The sequence below is a fragment of the Eublepharis macularius genome, chromosome 4 (assembly GCF_028583425.1).
Source record: "Eublepharis macularius isolate TG4126 chromosome 4, MPM_Emac_v1.0, whole genome shotgun sequence".
Classification (NCBI taxonomy): domain Eukaryota; kingdom Metazoa; phylum Chordata; class Lepidosauria; order Squamata; family Eublepharidae; genus Eublepharis; species Eublepharis macularius.
Window position 1 is genome coordinate 71498553 of NC_072793.1, and position 17656 is coordinate 71516208.

The window sequence follows — 17656 nt, forward strand, 5'->3', positions numbered from 1 at the left end:
TCAAAATTTTGTTGGGAATGCTTCACTGTCAACAGTCATTCCCACAAGTTATCTTGTGAATCAATATTATAGCCGCTTCCAAATTTCTTCCCTGATTTTGGTTTTGAGTTAGCTAAACTTGTTTTCACAGAGCATCTAATGCACTGGAAATTATCCACTGTTCCCCTGCCCTCAGCGTAGAGAGAGCATTATGCATGCATAATTTGCACCAACTTCTTTTGATGACTTCTTTGCCCCTCTTCTGTATCACTGGGATTGCCAGCTCTGGATTGGAATTTCCTGGAGATTTGGGGATGGAGCATTGGGGAGGGCAAATTATAGGGAGAGGAGAGTAGAATCAGCAGCACTCAGCAGGTATAATCCCATGGGTTCCATTTTCTCCACAGTAACTGCTGTCTGCTGTTTGGAGATCTGGGAGATTTTCACACCCCAGCCAGAGGCTGACAACACTAAACATTGCCAATGCTCACTTATGTAATGATAACGTATTACAAAAAAGCCATCTTCATGTGATTATACTATAATTGCATCCTGGTTGTTTTGCTACTGTGTTTTATTGATTCACATGTACATTTATATAAAAATAAAACAAAAACAAAAGAATTGTGCTGTGCACATGATGGAACACATTATAGGTTCTTTTTGCATTTCTTCTTAAAATCACTGAACTTGAGTGTGTAAATAACAGTGATTAAAAATTAGTAACAGAAAAAGATGGAAATAAACTTAAGGGCCTGAAAACTGCTACAGATTGTTCAACTTCAGACTTAATTTTAGAAATATTTCCAATTAAACTGGAATTAAAATCAATGGAATGAAAAACAAGAATGAATTTACTGAACAATTTAAAAACTGATTGAGAAAAATCCCATCAACCCTAGTATCTTTAAGAGTGATGAGAGAGAGCTCTCCCATATTCATTTTGTAACTAGCTCAAAAAAATCTCTCAGAGCAACTTGGAATCATAGAGTTCTTTAAGAAAATTTAGAAAGACCAGCCAGGAAAAGTTTACCTGTGTTTGCCTTGGTATGAGGACAGGCTAATGACAGAAGAGGTCATCTAGGTCTTAAGGCAAGTTAGGTTGCCAGCCAGGAGTGTTGATGGAGCAAGACCAGTTAGATGTGGAGAATGGGGAAATGCTAGCTTGCAATGCCCTAGGAATCCCCCCAATCTCAATAGTAAAAACTATAGATAATATGGGAATTCCTAGAGCATTGTGCAACAATATGACATCACCAACTTGGAAGTGATGTCACAGTTTTGCGTTATGCTATCTCCCCGCCCCCTGTTTTTTTCTCACTACTCCACTGAGCAAGGGAGGGGGCTGCAGCAACAGAGGAAAGAGGTTGCCCATCATGGTTTGCAATCTGTTAATTTGAACTGCAAGCTTTCTCTGCTGCTAGTTTAAGGGACCACAAAAATGGAAAACTTCACAAAAATTGTGATTAACATTTGAACTTATCTTGTTTAAAACATTTTTTAATGTCCAGCCTCTTTTTGATCACCACAACGATTTGCTTTCAACTTTAGAAGCAGTAGCAGATCAGTTTTGTAGTAGTCCATAGTATGAACTGCAAAGCCTTAAATAAAATCATTTCCCAAATTCTTTGGCATCTGGAATGGTGACGTTGCTACATTCTAACACCAGAAAGGCAAAGCATGTAAGAAGAAAGGTGGACAGAAGGAAAACCTCACAGAATGAGATTTCCCTGCCAGGTATAATAATTGATAATACTAAGCTTTTCAAAAACACTTCAGTTTTCCAAATTAAATGAAAGGAAGTTTGAATTAAAGTCCACCTGCTCACCTCACAACCTACTCAACAGTTGCATTCAGCAAAACATTCAATAAACTGTTCCCTGAATTCCAACATGTGCTTAAAAGCCAACAGCACTTCCACCTCCCTTTTAATTTTAATAGGTTTTGCACACTGACTTAAGGATGTGAGGTCTTTCTGTGTCCCTTATGGCTGCCTGACTCAACATTCTTAAATGCCAAAAGCAGATGAACTGTCCAGATGTGGATGGATTAACACATACACATTCTCAGATCAAACTTTTCTTAGCTAAGGAGTACAATAAGACAGAGGCATTTCAACTTGCTCCCTAGGTCACTTTTTTAGCTGAGGAAAGAGGGCTCAGTCAGGTCACTCAGAGCTGCAAAGAATTATAAAAATGTAGGAAAGGAAAACAGGTGGTAATTATAGCAATGAGGGCTCAATGAGCCCATTATTCAACACCTCTAAACCTCAAAGAAGTTTGAGCCTGAATCATAATGGGCTTGGAGTAGGCAGTCATTTGAAGAATCAGCAATATTATTCATTATGACTGCACATTATCATGGTCGGAGCATGAAAGTTTCAGTTACAATCAATTATTTGTATGGTTTAATTCAAGAGTTTTCAATGAGAATAGTCCATTCTGCCAACAGCAAGAGAACAGGAAGTGGTGGGAGGAAGTGTTCGTATAAAAAAGGTTTGACACACTACACATTTTATTAAACTAAGGTAGTTGTTGAAGACAGTATGATTGCTGAACACAGTTCTAGTACCACTGCAAACTGAAAACAAAGCAAAGAGTTCCAGGTTCACACATCAGTTCTTTAAGATGAAAATCAAAACACTAAAACCACAATGTTTATTTGCTTCTCCCCAGTCTGTCTCCCCAGTGGGGACCCAAAGCGGCTTACATTGTTTCCTTCTCCATTTCATCCTCACAGCAAGTGTGAGGTAGGTTAGGCTGAGAGAATGTGACTGGTTTAAAGTCACTCAAAAAGTTTCCATGGGAGAGTGGGGATTTGAACAGGGGTATCCCAGATTCTAATCCAATGCTCTAACCACCACACAATGGAACAGTTTCATTTCTCTCAATGGTAAAACAAACCAAGAACTGTCAAGATTACTACAATCAAATCCCAGGAGGCAGAGGGGAGGAATGAAATACTATCAGTGATAAACTGCTTCTTCTGAGTAGCAAGGAACAACTTGCAAAGATATACATAAAACCACCACTAAAAATGAAACACCTCAATAATCCATCAATCAAAACCATTACCAAAGCAATTTTTCTACTAGCATCTGCTCCACAAATTCGTAAGCACAACCTCACAAAATCAGGGGGGAAACTCTGATTCTTTTACCACTTAAACTAATTTCTTCCCCATATCTTCACTGTAGGTGTAATTAGAATGTTGATTGCCCTCCCCTGCCCCAATAACAAAAACTTACCACAATGCCAAATTATAGAGACAATTAAAGAAACTATTTTCTCTTCCGCTCATTGAAGAATTGAGTTGTGCATGGTATACTTTTATAAAACTTCTATTTTGATGTCCTTAAAGTAGAAAAATGTATCACTTACGGAATGCAGTGTAGAGTTCTGGCAGATTTAAGTAACCATCATTGTTGTAGTCATCAAACTGGAGAAGATTCTCTGGTGTACAATCCAAAAAATCATCTTCCAAATCTTTCCTTTTCATCAGCTATTAAGAAATAGAAAGATGGAGTTATTAATATATGTGACCATTATTAATTAAATACAGATGTTTTTTCTTTTGAAGATACATGACAACTGAACAGTAGGTTCATAATGGGGAGAAGTTGATGGACCATGATGATGCCATAAATTTGACAGGCATAGACCAAATTTTTTTGCTACTAATGTACATGATCCTCTAATGAGATTTCCTGAGTTATCATTGTCAAGGTGAAGCGAAAGATAGCACAACACATAGAAATATTTTATGTAAACAATCAGATCACATAGCTTTATTTGTTCTAGCCATTGGCAGAACAATATGACACAGTATGCTGGAATAATACAAAACCACAATTAAATATCAGAAAAATATTTTTGGAAGAAAGAAGACTAATTTAGCTGAGAATCAAAATTAAAACCAAGTGACTAACACATAAGGAAATGTAGGGAGTGGACTCTCACCTAAGAACTATGACTTTTTGACATGGTAGCTGCCAGGGGATCATGCTCTCGCATGTACCAGTTCCAATAGGAAGCTGTGAGGGTGGGGACTGGGGAGGCGATAATTGTTGCATTCTGTGGGTATGGCATGGGGGACAGGCCAGGTGAGATGCAACACCCTGTTTCAGTAATTACTTCAATAATTCTGTCTCCTTCCTGACATTGTTCTTTTAACTCAGACAATGCCCTTCAGAGATGAAGAGGGTGGTTAGGACAGTGACACATTTCTTTGCTCCTTAAGCTGCCAAGAGGCTGCCTACTGAAACCAGCAGTTGTTCTGCAGCCCTGTAGAACAGGACCCTGCCAGTGATCCAGGTCAAGGTTGATACCAAGTCAGGCTTCAGAGATGGTTCCTCTTCTGCGCCTACCCTTTCTGAGAACAATATCAGCTGAGGCAAAATAACTGGTTAAGGAGGGTGGGATGCTTGTGTAGAGGAATGCTCTAAGGGTCTCACCACAGGGGACAAAATACACACAAATTACATGGGTAATTCAAGTGTATTTTGTCTTGTGTGGTTTGACCCTAGGTCTACCCACCCCCAAAGCCAGCAATGACTGCTAGAAACTCTGTGGGGAAAAACACTTTCCAGGAAAAATCACAACATATATGTTATTCTGCTCCAGCACTTTCTAAGGTATAAAGTTTTAAAATAAGGAAAACTCAGAATGAAAGTGAAGTTTGACTATTTTATAGTCCTGTTATACTCTAGATGAACAATATAACTGGAGAACCCACCAAATGAAAAATGTGTGTTGTTCCTTTTGTGGCAGATAGCTATCTATGGTATTAGTCAGCATAAATAGAGTTGCTTCCAACTTCTTCACAATCGCCATGGAAATGACCTATGAACCACACCAGTGGGTAGCACAGTTTGCTACAGGTTTTATCCATCTACAATTGATAGGATTAAAGATCTTTACTAGTCAACACAAGGTGACAAAGTACACTTTTTGCAGATTTTATTGAAATATTCATAAAACCATGTGCTTCAAAATGGGTCACAACAGCCCTATATCACAAAAGCTCAGAGATCCAGCCTCTTATCAAACCATACCCTCTAATCCCAACACTGCCATCTATTTATTGTCGAAGGCTTTCACGGCTGGAGAACGATGGTTGTTGTGGTTTTTCCGGGCTGTTTTGCTGTGGTCTTGGCATTGTAGTTCCTGACGTTTCGCCAGCAGCTGTGGCTGGCATCTTCAGAGGTGTAGCACCAAAAGACAGAGATCTCTCAGTGTCACAGTGTGGAAAAGATGTAGGTCATTTGTATCTACTCAGGAGGGGTGGGGTTGAGCTGAGTCATCCTTTAAGAGTTTCCCAGGGTGTGGAATGCTAATGGCGGGAGGCTTCACTGTATCCTGAGGAGGTTCTTTTGCATATGGATTGGTACTTGATGTGCTAATCTTCTCTGCAGGGCTATTGTCGGGGATAGAATGTTTTGTTAGCCTGGTGTTTTTCAGAACTGGAAACCATGCTCTGTTCATTCTTAAGGTTTCTTCTTTCCTGTTGAAGTTTTGCTTATGCTTGTGAATTTCAATGGCTTCCCTGTGCAGTCTGACAAAGTAGTTGGAAGTGTTGTCCAGTATTTTGGTGTCCTGGAATAAGATACTGTGCCCTGTTTGCGTTAGGCTATGTTCAGCCACTGCTGATTTTTCAGGTTGTCCAAGTCTGCAGTGTCTTTCATGTTCTTTTATTCTTGTCTGGATGCTATGCTTTGTGGTCCCGATGTAAACTTGTCCACAGCTGCAGGGTATACGGTATACTCCTGCAGAGGTGAGGGGGTCTCTACTGTGTTTTGCTGATCGTAGCATCTGTTGTATTTTTCGGGTGGGTCTGAATACTGCTTGAAGGTTATGCTTTTTCATAAGCTTTCCCATCTGATCAGTAATTCCTTTGATATATGGCAAAAACACTTTTCCTGTAGGAGACTGTTTTTCCTTGGTTGTTTGATTCATCCTGGGTTTGATTGCTCTTCGGATTTCATTTCTGGAGTAGCCATTTGCCTGAAGTGCGTGGTTTAGATGATTAATTTCCTCATTGAGAAAGTGCGTCTCACATATCCGTCTTGCACGATCCACTAATGTTTTCATTATGCCTCTTTTCTGTCGGGGGTGGTACCTTGCAACAAGGTTCCAAGGTTCCAGTAAAAGACACTATTGCACTTATTAATCAGATTTTCCCAGAGGATGTAACGGCCTTATTCCACCATTGTCTGACAACCAGTTACTTCCAATGGGACAACGAATTCTATGAACAGATGGATGGGGTGGCCATGGGGAGCCCACTCAGCCCAGTTATAGCAAACTTCTACATGGAACATTTTGAAAAAACAGCTCTAGAATCAGCACCCCACAAACCTAGTGTATGGTTTCGGTTTGTGGATGATACATTTATCATTTGGAGCCATGGGGAGGAAGAATTGATGGGGTTTTTGAATCATCTCAACAACATCCACCTGAACATACAATTCACAATGGAGAAAGAAATCGAGGGAAAACTCCCATTCCTGGATACCTTGGTCATCCGCAAAGCAAACTTTCAGTTAGGTCACAAGGTCTACAGGAAACCAACTCACACTGATCGGTACTTACACAAAAACTCCAATCACCACCCCCGACAGAAAAGAGGCATAATGAAAACATTAGTGGATCTCTTGTATGTACTCTAGAGCTGTTCCTTTTTGCTCTGGGAATGATGCCATTCCTGATGCAACAAGGGAGGGAAGGTCCCCATGGGGTGAAAATCAGCCCCCAAGTCAAATCAGCCCTATGTTCCCTTCTTTGTTGCACGAGGAATGATGTCATTCTCAGAGCAACAAGAAACAGCTCAGAGCTTACTCCTGCATGCTGGAGCTCCTGGGCCCATTCCTCGTGCTTTCCCTCCACTAGCCAGGTGAGTGGGGGGGGGGGTGAAGGCTGAAAGTGGGCAAAGATCACTCCTAGAGGATTTGTTAAGTTCTTCTTCACCTCCCCTAAGGGGAGGTGAAATTGACAGAGCCTTCAGCTCTGTCTTTTTAAACTACGCTTCCCAGCAAGTATTGCATATCCCTACACTTGAGCATTCTTGAGTAAGAAGTCTCATGTAGAGAGACTCTGAGTCCTACAGAAATCAGAGGGGAGCACTGAGCTTTGTAGCTGCCCCTACATCTACATTGCTCCATTTTAAAATTCCTGATCTTGGTTGCTCTGGTGATATATCTATATCTATATCTATATCTATATCTATATCTATATCTATATCTATATCTATATCTATATCTATATCTATATCTATATCTATATCTATATCTATATCTATATCTATGTATGTATAAATAATTTTATAGCTTTTTTGCAAAAAATAGACCTAAGGATGCAACTTGAATTGGGACTTTGATTTGTCTAAAGTACAATCTCTTGACAGTCTTTTGTTTATGCTGTTATTTGTGTATTTATTTTATAATATCAAGGCCAAGAGAAAAAAAGGTTTTTGAGAAGAGTACTGTCAGAAGAGTACTACTAGAAAGTCATACATGTTGAACTGGTTCTTAGCTAAAGAAAACCCTTCAGTATTTCTTGTGTTCACTTTGGAGGCTCAGTTGTAGAGTGGAAATGTTTTATCAACATAGAAAATATGAGTTGCAAACAGATAATTTTGGATAACCACTGAATCACTGCCAATTTCCTTCCTAAGGGACTCACCACACGAGACAAAATACACTCGAATTATACCAGTAATTCAAGTGTATTTTGTAATTCAAGTGTATTTGAGTGTAATTTGAGTGTAATTCAAGTGTATTTTGTCTCGTGTGGTTTGACCCTAACTCTCCCAAATGTTCATGTAAAACAAATGAAATAAGATAAAATATGGGATTTAGCCCTGCAAATGCTGCCAACTTATTTATTTCAGTGAATGTCAATGAAGGAGCCTATTTGGTATAGTGGTTTAGAGTGGCAGGACTCTAATCTGGAGAACCAGGTTTGATTCTCTACTCCTCCGCTTGAAGCCAGCTGGGTAACCTTGGGACAGTTACAGCTTCTTGGAGTTCTCTCAGCCCCACCCATCTCACAGGGTGATTGTCGTGAGACTCTGAGTGGGCATTATGTTGTCCTGAAGGTTGTATATAAATCTAATGTTGTTGATATTATTATTTTAAATGAGAAAATAACCTTAACAAAAAGGAATCAAAGGCAATTTTTGTCTTTTAGTTCCTGACCCAAATCCAGTTTAGGTCACTGGGAAACTGACTGAAATGTTCCCTCTGGGCTTATCCTCATGAAATATCAAACACGCGCCTGAGATGTGAGTATACAAGCATATTAACAGCTTTGGTAATTGGAATGTTATTTCCATTTAAAACTTTAATGCTTTCATGGAGTCAGTTTCATAAATCTAATGAACACATAGCTGCTAAAGTGGTTTCCTTCTTGGCATTAAATCAAAGAAGGTTGTCAGTATTATGTAAAATTAATCAATTTTTAATACAAAAGTAGACACAGGGAGATCTCCATCTTGAAAAGTTTGATCCTGGAAGTTATGGTTGATCTCACCTTTATTGAATATTTCTACATGGTAGGTGAAGGGTCATTTTTTTTTAGTATTATTACTAGAATCAATTAAATGACCCAACTTTAGTTTAAAACAATAAAACAAAAGGTACTGGTACTATATAATGGGGGGGGGGGAGAGATGAATGTCTTGGAGCCTATACATTTTAGAAATTTTCTTGTGATACAGCTTATATAAAAAGATTTTATACTAATCATCAGTCTCCTAATAATAAAGTGTCAGCCCTAAAGAATGAGCCAATAAGGCTACTTTCATTTCTTTTTGACTATGGAGGTAGTTAATCCCTCCTCCACCAACCCTGTGAGGTCACCCAGTGAGTTTCATGGCTGAAGATGAATTTAAATTTGGGTTCTCCAGGCTTATTCTGACACCCTATTAAACTACACTTATACTGTTAAAACAAGAATAATATGTTAAACTAGATCAATATATTATCATTGCAATGTGGGAAACAGTTCTGTATGGTCTGGTACCATCTTGCACAGATAGCACATGTAAGGCGCCACATGGTTCACTTGAATTATGTGCTTGTTTCTCCACCCAGTAGGGAGAAGTGACAGCAACAATGACTGGATCATGTGAAGTCTCTCTATGCCACAACATGGAGAACTGAGCCAGATATCTTAGCATGTCTGTTTGTACAGTTATCACTGGGCAACTTCCTCAGTGATCTTTTGCTGGTATACAACCTCAGATGATCAGGCATAGCAGTCCTATTTTGCCTGTGATTCAAATGTGGAAAAGTATAAGCAAGGAATTTCTTCAGACAGTACATACCATTTACTTCCCCCAAGAGAGTAGATGAAAGTGTGTGTGTGAGTCTGTGTGTGCACGCATGTGTGCACATGCGCATGCACGTGTATGAGAGAATAATAGAATCATAGGGTTGGAAGGGACCTCCAGAGTCATCTAGTCCAACACCCTGCACAGTGCACGAAATTCACAACTACCCCACACACACATCCAGTGACCCCTGCTCCATGCCCAGATGATGGCAAAACATTGTCAAAATCCCTAGCCAAACTGGCCTGGGTAAAATTCCTTCCTGATCCCAAAGTGGCAATTGGCATTACCCTGGGCCACAAGAACTAAGTACTGATCCTGCCCTCCCCCTCATGATATGCCCAGGTTCACAGAATCAGCATTGCTGTCAGATAGCCATCTAGCCTCTGCTTAAAAACCTCTAAAGAAGGAGAGCCTACCACCTCCTGAGGAAAACTATTCCACTGAAGGACTGCTTTAACTGTTAGGATGTTCTTCCTAATGTTTAGCCGAAAAGTCTTTTGATTTCAACTCATTGGTTCTGGTCTGACCTTCTAGGGTGACAGAAAACGACTCTATGCCATCCTCTATATGACAGCCCTTCAAGTACTTGAAGAGTTATCATATCACCTCTCAGTTGTTTCCTCTCCAGGCTAAACATACTGAGCTCCTTCAAGCTTTCCTCATAGGACTTGATCTCCAGACCCCTCACCATTTTTGTTGTTCTCCTCTGGAAACGTCCCAGCGTGTCTATATCCTTAAATTGTGGCGCACAAAACTGAACACAATACTCTAGGTGAAGTCTAACCAGAGCAGAGTAGAGCAATCATTTCAGGTGATCTGGACACTATGCTGTTGGTACAGCCCAAAATTGCATTTGCCTTTTTAGCTACCACATCACACTGCTGACTCATGTTCAGTGTATGGTCTACTAAGACCCCTAGATCCTTTATGCACATACTACTATCAAGACAATTCTTTCCCATCCTATAATTATGCATTTGATTTTTTCCTACCTAAATGCAGAACTTTACATTTATCTCTATTGAAATTCATTTTATTTGTTTTAGCCCAGTTTTCCAGCCTGTCAAGATCATCCTGTATACCGACTCTGTCTTCTACTGTACTTGCTACCCCTCCCAATTTAGTATCATCTGCAAATTTAATAAGCATTCCCTGTATTCCTTCATCCAAATCATTTATAAAAATGAGAGAGAGAGAGAGAGAGAGAGAGAGTTGGCATGCTCCCAAGTGGTCACCTACAATAAAATCAGGAATGGTTGCTAGTGACTTAGAGTCAATCTACAAGTGATGCCTTACACAGGTTGGATACTTGTCAGCTTACCTCAAGTTTTGATGGGAAATGTAGGCGTCCTGGTTTTACAGCTTGGCTCTCCATTACAGCTGCAAGACCAGGATGCCTACATTTCCCATCAAAACTTGAGGGAAGCTGATAAGTGTCCAACCTGTGTCAGGCGTCACTTGTAGCTTGGCTCTTAGAAACAACCACAAAAATCTAGTCTTCTCCTAATAACATCTATACAGTTCTCATTGTTTGATTTATACTTTGTCTTGTCAGCACCAATAGTGTATCTTTTGAATTTAAATTTCTATATCACACCTTATCTCCTTTGGTACTTGAAAAATATTGTTAACTGCTCAACAATAGCATTCACCTTACCTGCCACTATGCAAAATACAAGTTAAACCAAACACCATGAACATTACTCCTCACAGGTCAACTAGCATCGTCTGGCCCTTTTATCTGTGTTTCAAGGGCTTACTTGAAAAGTTAAATATGGTGAAGGAAGAAGTTTATGATAAGAACAGTAACCCAGTTACAAACATGCCTATAAATAAAGTGCAACATAACCCCAGCAAGTCCTTGCAAGTTCTCCACTATGCTACTGGGCCCAGCTCAGCCAGCACTAGAAAACTGGGTCATAGGGGAGAGGCTGCAGAAGGGTAGCGGGGAATGGGAAGGGTGAAGATGCGGGCAGAGAAAGGTGAGTGAGAAAGAAGAAAAAGGGGGAGAAGCTATAGGGGGCAGGGAAGGGAAAGGGGACATGGTGGGGGGAGGTGAAAATGAGATGCCCTCTTCAAATCTTTGCACCCCTAAGGGGTCTCCAGACCTCCTCTAGAAAGGATTTTTAACTTTTTTGCAAACTAGGAAAACTCCCCGTGTCAATATCAGCTTCCTCTCCACTTTAACATCTGGGCCTTAAATAATTTTGCAGCACTTTTTCCAGCTACTGCCCTTGTGTGGCACAGGTCCCTTGGAGACACAAGCTGATCTCTGTCTCTACACTCCACTCTTCTGCTCTTCACATCAGGATTCTACAAGATTTCCAGCCTCTGAAGGACAGGTCATATGCTTCCTCCCCTTTGTGTTACGGAAAGGTTTTTTTGTTTGTTGCTTTGCAATCTCTCTTTTCATTTCTTATAACAGTTGTTTTATTTGGCTTGTGTTATCTCAATAAAAACCCTTTTCATTTTAAGAGTACTTATTTCCCCCTTCTATGCTAGATCTAGACCTGGGAATACACTGGTTAAAAATCCCAAAGTATTGTTTCAAATGCCTTGCAATATACGTGTTTGTTCTGGGTCAGCAAAGGGACACCTTTGCTTACTTGTTACAGGGCCTCCATGTATATAGCAATTTGGGTCTCTTCATACCAGGCAGATCCAAAGTAAATCAAGGGGCTAGCTTCAGAGAGACTGAATGACAGAGAGGCTGGAAGGCACAAGAGTAAATATGTTGCTAGCTTATTATTCCAGGCTCCCAACACAGCTTTGACAGAATTGCCATTTGGGATCTTAAAATCCCTTAAGAAATTCCAGAAACCAGTTGAGTCCTTTAATCTCCACTGGAGATTAAAGGATCTCCACTGGAGATTAAAGGATCCATTTCAATTGGATCCTTATCACGGCAGAGCATCAGTGCAACTTTAATCTCCACTGGAGATTAAAGGATCCATTTCAACTGGATCCTTATTACTGCAGAGCATCAGTGCAATTTACGCCCTTATATTGAGGAAGCAATGGTAGGAAGTAGGGGTGTGCAAGCCAAAAATTTTCGGCTATAGCCGAAAGTAGAAAGCCGAAAGAAGATTCTCTATCGTTAAAGCCGAAAGCCGAAACAAGAATCTCTTTCGGCTTTCGGGATTCTTTCGGGATTCTTTCGGCATTCTTTCGGCTTTTTTCTATGGGAAAATGCCTCCGTCTTCCAGGACGCCTGGAGGAGGCATTTTCCCACCGAATAAGCCCAAAATTGGTGGGGACCTTCCTCTAACCCTTCTCTAACAACCACCCAAGTTTCAGACAGATTGAACTTTGGGGGGCCATGTTATGGCCCCCCAAAGCAGGTCCCCCCATCCTCCCATAAGAAAGCGAAGGAGCATCATATTGTTAGCATGCTGCTGCTCATCTTTCTTCATTATTTCCTATGAGGAAAAAATGAAGAGGCAGGCTTCCTTTGCCAGGGGTGGCATTTTGCATGCAAAATGCCCCCTTACCCTCAGGGGCCCTTCTCCCACCCCTCCTCCCACCCCCCACCAAGGCTCAGCCTGCTCCCACTTGGGGGGGGCCATTTCATGGCCTCCCCAAGTAGGTGCTCTAATCTCTACCACTGACAGCTGGGGGAGGCTTGTGTTGCCAGGGGTGGCATTTTGCATGCAAAATGCCCCCCAACCCTCTGGGGCCCTTCTCCCACCCCTCCTCCCACCCCCCACCAAGGCTCAGACTGCTCCCACTTGGGGGGGCCATTTCATGGCCTCCCCAAGTAGGTCCTCTCAGCCCCTAAAGTCCACCCCTTACAGCCCCACACAAACCCAATTCCCCCCCAGCTGCCACACACAGACCCAAATCCCCACATTAGCCCCTCACAGACCCAAATCCACCCCCACCTGCCCCACACCCATAACCCCAGGAACAGGCTGGCAAAGGCCAGCCCTCTCCCTTTGTTCCCTATGCTGGGAACTTCTAAACTCTCTTTCCCTGGGCAATTCTGCACAGCCCAGGGGTGCCACAATGGTGGGCACACTTCTGAGTGCCAGCTGGTCCCTGTGAAAGAGCACCTGAACCACAGACACCCTCCCTCAAATTCCCCCACCACCTACAGAGATGTCTGGCCAGCCAGCCCCATTGTTCCCTATGATGGGAACCAACTGCACAACAAAGAATAAAACAAGAACAACACAAAATAAAGTTTTAAATTTTTTTTTCTCCCTTCCAAAGTACAAGTAGGCAAAGCATTATGACACATTACACCAGCAGTCCCCCACACAGAAAAATAACACAACTCACTTAACATCAGAGAATCACAAAACACGATTCCTGTCAAAAACACTTTATTTCTTGAACAGCTTTAGGTTACACAGCAGGGGGGAACAGCAAAGGGCATGGCAGCACTATCTTACACAAAAATAACACAACTCACTTAACATCAGAGAATCACAAAAGCACAATTCCTGTCAAAAACACTTTATTTCTTGAACAGCTTTAGGCTACACAGCAGGGGGGGAACACCAAAGGGCATGGAAGCAGTATCTTACACAAAAATAACACAACTCACTTCACATTAAAGAATCACCCCAAAAAATTGCTGTCAAAAGCACTTTATTTCTGTAACTGCTTTAGGTTACACAGTAGGAAGGCACCACAGAGCAGGAAAGCAGTGTACTACACAAAAATAACACAACTCACTTCACATCAGAGAATCACACAAACACAATTGCTGTCAAAAACGGTGAAGTGGGTTGTATTATTTTTTGTAGTACATTGCTATCATGCCCTGTTGTGCCCTCCTACTGTGTAACCTAAAGCTGTTCAAGAAATAAAGTGTTTTTGCCAGGAATTGTGCTTTGTGATTCTCTGATGTTAAGTGAGTTGTGTTATTTTTGTGTAAGATAGTGCTGCCATGCCCTTTGGTGTTCCCCCCTGCTGTGTAACCTAAAGCTGTTCAAGAAATAAAGTGTTTTTGACAGGAATCATGCTTTGTGATTCTCTGATGTTAAGTGAGTTGTGTTATTTTTCTGTGTGGGGGACTGCTGGTGTAATGTGTCATAATGCTTTGCCTACTTGTACTTTGGAAGGGAGAAAAAAATTTAAAACTTTATTTTGTGTTGTTCTTGTTTTATTCTTTGTTGTGCAGTTGGTTCCCATCATAGGGAACAATGGGGCTGGCTGGCCAGCCATCTCTGTAGGTGGTGGGGGAATTTGAGGGAGGGTGTCTGTGGTTCAGGTGCTCTTTCACAGGGACCAGCTGGCACTCAGAAGTGTGCCCACCATTGTGGCACCCCTGGGCTGTGCAGAATTGCCCAGGGAAAGAGAGTTTAGAAGTTCCCAGCATAGGGAACAAAGGGAGAGGGCTGGCCTTTGCCAGCCTGTTCCTGGGGTTATGGGTGTGGGGCAGGTGGGGGTGGATTTGGGTCTGTGAGGGGCTAATGTGGGGATTTGGGTCTGTGTGTGGCAGCTGGGGGGGAATTGGGTTTGTGTGGGGCTGTAAGGGGTGGACTTTAGGGGCTGAGAGGACCTACTTGGGGAGGCCATGAAATGGCCCCCCCAAGTGGGAGCAGTCTGAGCCTGGGTGGGGGGTGGGAGGAAGGGTGGGAGAAGGGCCCCTGAGGGCTGGGGGGCATTTTGCATGCAAAATGCCACCCCTGGCAACACAAGCCTCCCCCAGCTGTCAGTGGTAGAGATTAGAGCACCTACTTGGGGAGGCCATGAAATGCCCCCCCCCCCCAAGTGGGAACAGGCTGAGCCTTGGTGGGGGGTGGGAGGAGGGGTGGGAGAAGGGCCCCTGAGGGTGAGGGGGCATTTTGCATGCAAAATGCCACCCCTGGCAAAGGAAGCCTGCCTCTTCATTTTTTCCCCATAGGAAATAATGAAGAAAGATGAGCAGCAGCATGCTAACAATATGCTGCTCCTTCGCTTTCTTATGGGAGGATGGGGGGACCTGCTTTGGGGGGCCATAACATGGCCCCCCAAAGTCCAATCTGTCTGAAACTTGGGTGGTTGTTAGAGAAGGGTTAGAGGAAGGTCTCCACCAATTTTGGGCTTATTCGGTGGGAAAATGCCTCCCCCAGACGTCCGGGAAGACGGAGGCATTTTCCCATTGAAAAGCCGAAAGAAAGCCGAAAGAATCCCGAAACGTTTCGGCTTTTTTCTTTCGGCTACCCGAAACGTTTCGGCATTCCCCGAAACGTTTCGGCATTCCCCGAAAGAAGCCGAAACACTTTTGTTTCGGCATTCTTTCGGCATTCTGAATGCCGAAACGCACATCCCTAGTAGGAAGCAATGGTAAGACCACAGCACAGGTTGAACTTCCAGCTGTCAAACTAGACACTTCCCCAGATATTCAGCAGAAAAGAAAATTAAGTCTGTAGTATGTCCTTTGTTGTGTGCGATCACAAAATACACAAAAATCAATACTACTTTCATTACTACGTTTGGTTAACATTACCTATTAGTTATATTCAAAGAGCCCAGCATGCTACTAATTAAAGATCACTGTTTTCTCAGAGACTGATTTTTTAAAAACGTTTTTTAATTTTCTTCTGATAATCGCTTCAGCAACTACAAAAGAAAATCATGTGCGTAAATGAGGGATAGAGGTTAATATCATTTTTGCAACTGAAGCATCTCAGAAGAAAGTGGGAGAATTTATGCTGAGGTTGCAATTTAAGTATTTTTGATGCAAATAAACTCACACTTGTGTTGGCAAGCTGGGCACTTTTTTAAAAAAAAGATGACTTCCCACACAAACCTTTAGTCACCAGGGTGGTAAAAAGCCAAGCTGTGACATGGCATATATTTTCATTTTCCAAAATAATATTCCTGCTGCTAATGCAGATGGGAGAAAGGATTCAGCTACAGCAAGAGATTTCATAGTCTAATTTTGAGTTGACTGTTACAAACGGCTATTCTCGTGAGAATTCCACTGTGTTACATTCAATTTACACTTTGAATGGAAAATGCAGTCCACTTCATAATTTAATTTTCATCTAACAACAAACCCACCTGAGCCAATTCAGGGCTGCTGAGGTGTCCATCACCATCTATATCCAAGTGATTAAACATATCTTCAACTAAGAAACGCTTTTGAGTTCTATCTTCTCTTGACTGAGTCTGCTGCCTCTGATGGTGAGACTGAAGATCCAGAAGTATACCTTTTAGTTGACTGTACTGTGCCATTGTGCATGTTTCACCTAAAAGACAACACATCATTTATCTATTTAAAACATTTTATATAACCTTTTCACCAAACCTAGGTCTCCAAGGTGGCTATCATTAAAACAAGCTTTAAAAATACTTATTATTAAAACAAGCTTTAAAAATACTTATTATTAAAACAAGCTTTAAAAATACTTATTATTAAAACATTTAAAATACTTATTATTAAAACATTTAAAAACAACAATTAAACAAAACCATAAATTGTTAAACAAAAACAGGATTAGTGGGGTATGCTGTACAAAACAGGCAAGTCTTCAGTTGATGGTGGAAGAGAGTGATGGGGGGTGGGATTCTTTAATTTGGTGTTACAACCAAGAAGGCCTGTTCTCAGTCTATCACCAATTATCACCAATACATGATAAGGGAACCAAAAGAAGGACCCCTGAAGATGACCACAATGGTTGGGTGTGTTCATATGGGAGTAGGCAATAAATTAGTAGTACATTGGTCTCAAGTAGTGTAAGACTTTAAATGTTAATACCAGCACAATGAATTGGGCCCAGCAGCTGATTGGGAGCCAGTGTAGGTGAACAATACTGGAGTGATATGGTCTCTAAAACCCACTCCAGTCTGCATTCTGGCTAGAACATTCTGCAGCAACTGTAGTTTCAGGTGGGTAGCCATGTCGGCCTGCAGTAGAAGTGCAAGATCTGAGTCCAACTAGCTTTCCAAGGCATGAACTTTCAAGAGTCAAAACTCTCTTTGTCATCTGAAAGCTCATACCTTGGAAATCTAGTTAGTCTTTAAGGCTCTTGGACTCAGACCTTGCTCTGTGGCAGCCGTAGCTTCCTAACAATCTTCAGGGGCAGCCACATGTAGAGTATGTTGCAGCAATCTAATCTAGATGTTAACAGGATATGTACCACATTAGAAACATAGTGGCAATATCTTTTTGTTTAGGAAATGCCACAGTTGGCTCACCAGCCAAAGTTTTTGAAAGGCACCTCTGGTCACTGCTGCCTCCTGCAACAGAATTCCTGGTCCAGCAGCACCTCAAGCTAAGAGCCTGCTCCTTCAGGAGGAGTTCAACCCTATCCAGAACAGGAGATAGCTCCATTCCTGGGTCAGTCTATTGACTGTGTACATCTTCCTTGATCTGTGTAAGAATTACACTTCTAAGAAACAAGGTAAG

At 41.7% G+C, this 17656-nt stretch overlaps 1 protein-coding gene across 1 annotated transcript in view; it reads right to left on the minus strand.

Moving 5' to 3' along the window:
• FSTL4 (follistatin like 4) overlaps nucleotides 1-17656 on the minus strand; it is a 733440-nt gene that overhangs the window by 308798 nt on the left and 406986 nt on the right. The window contains exons 4-5 of the mRNA XM_054977698.1: nucleotides 16309-16496; nucleotides 3360-3480 (exon numbers count right to left, since the gene is read on the minus strand). Of these exons, the coding sequence (XP_054833673.1) occupies nucleotides 3360-3480; nucleotides 16309-16496 (309 nt within the window). The remainder of the gene's footprint in view (nucleotides 1-3359; nucleotides 3481-16308; nucleotides 16497-17656) is intronic.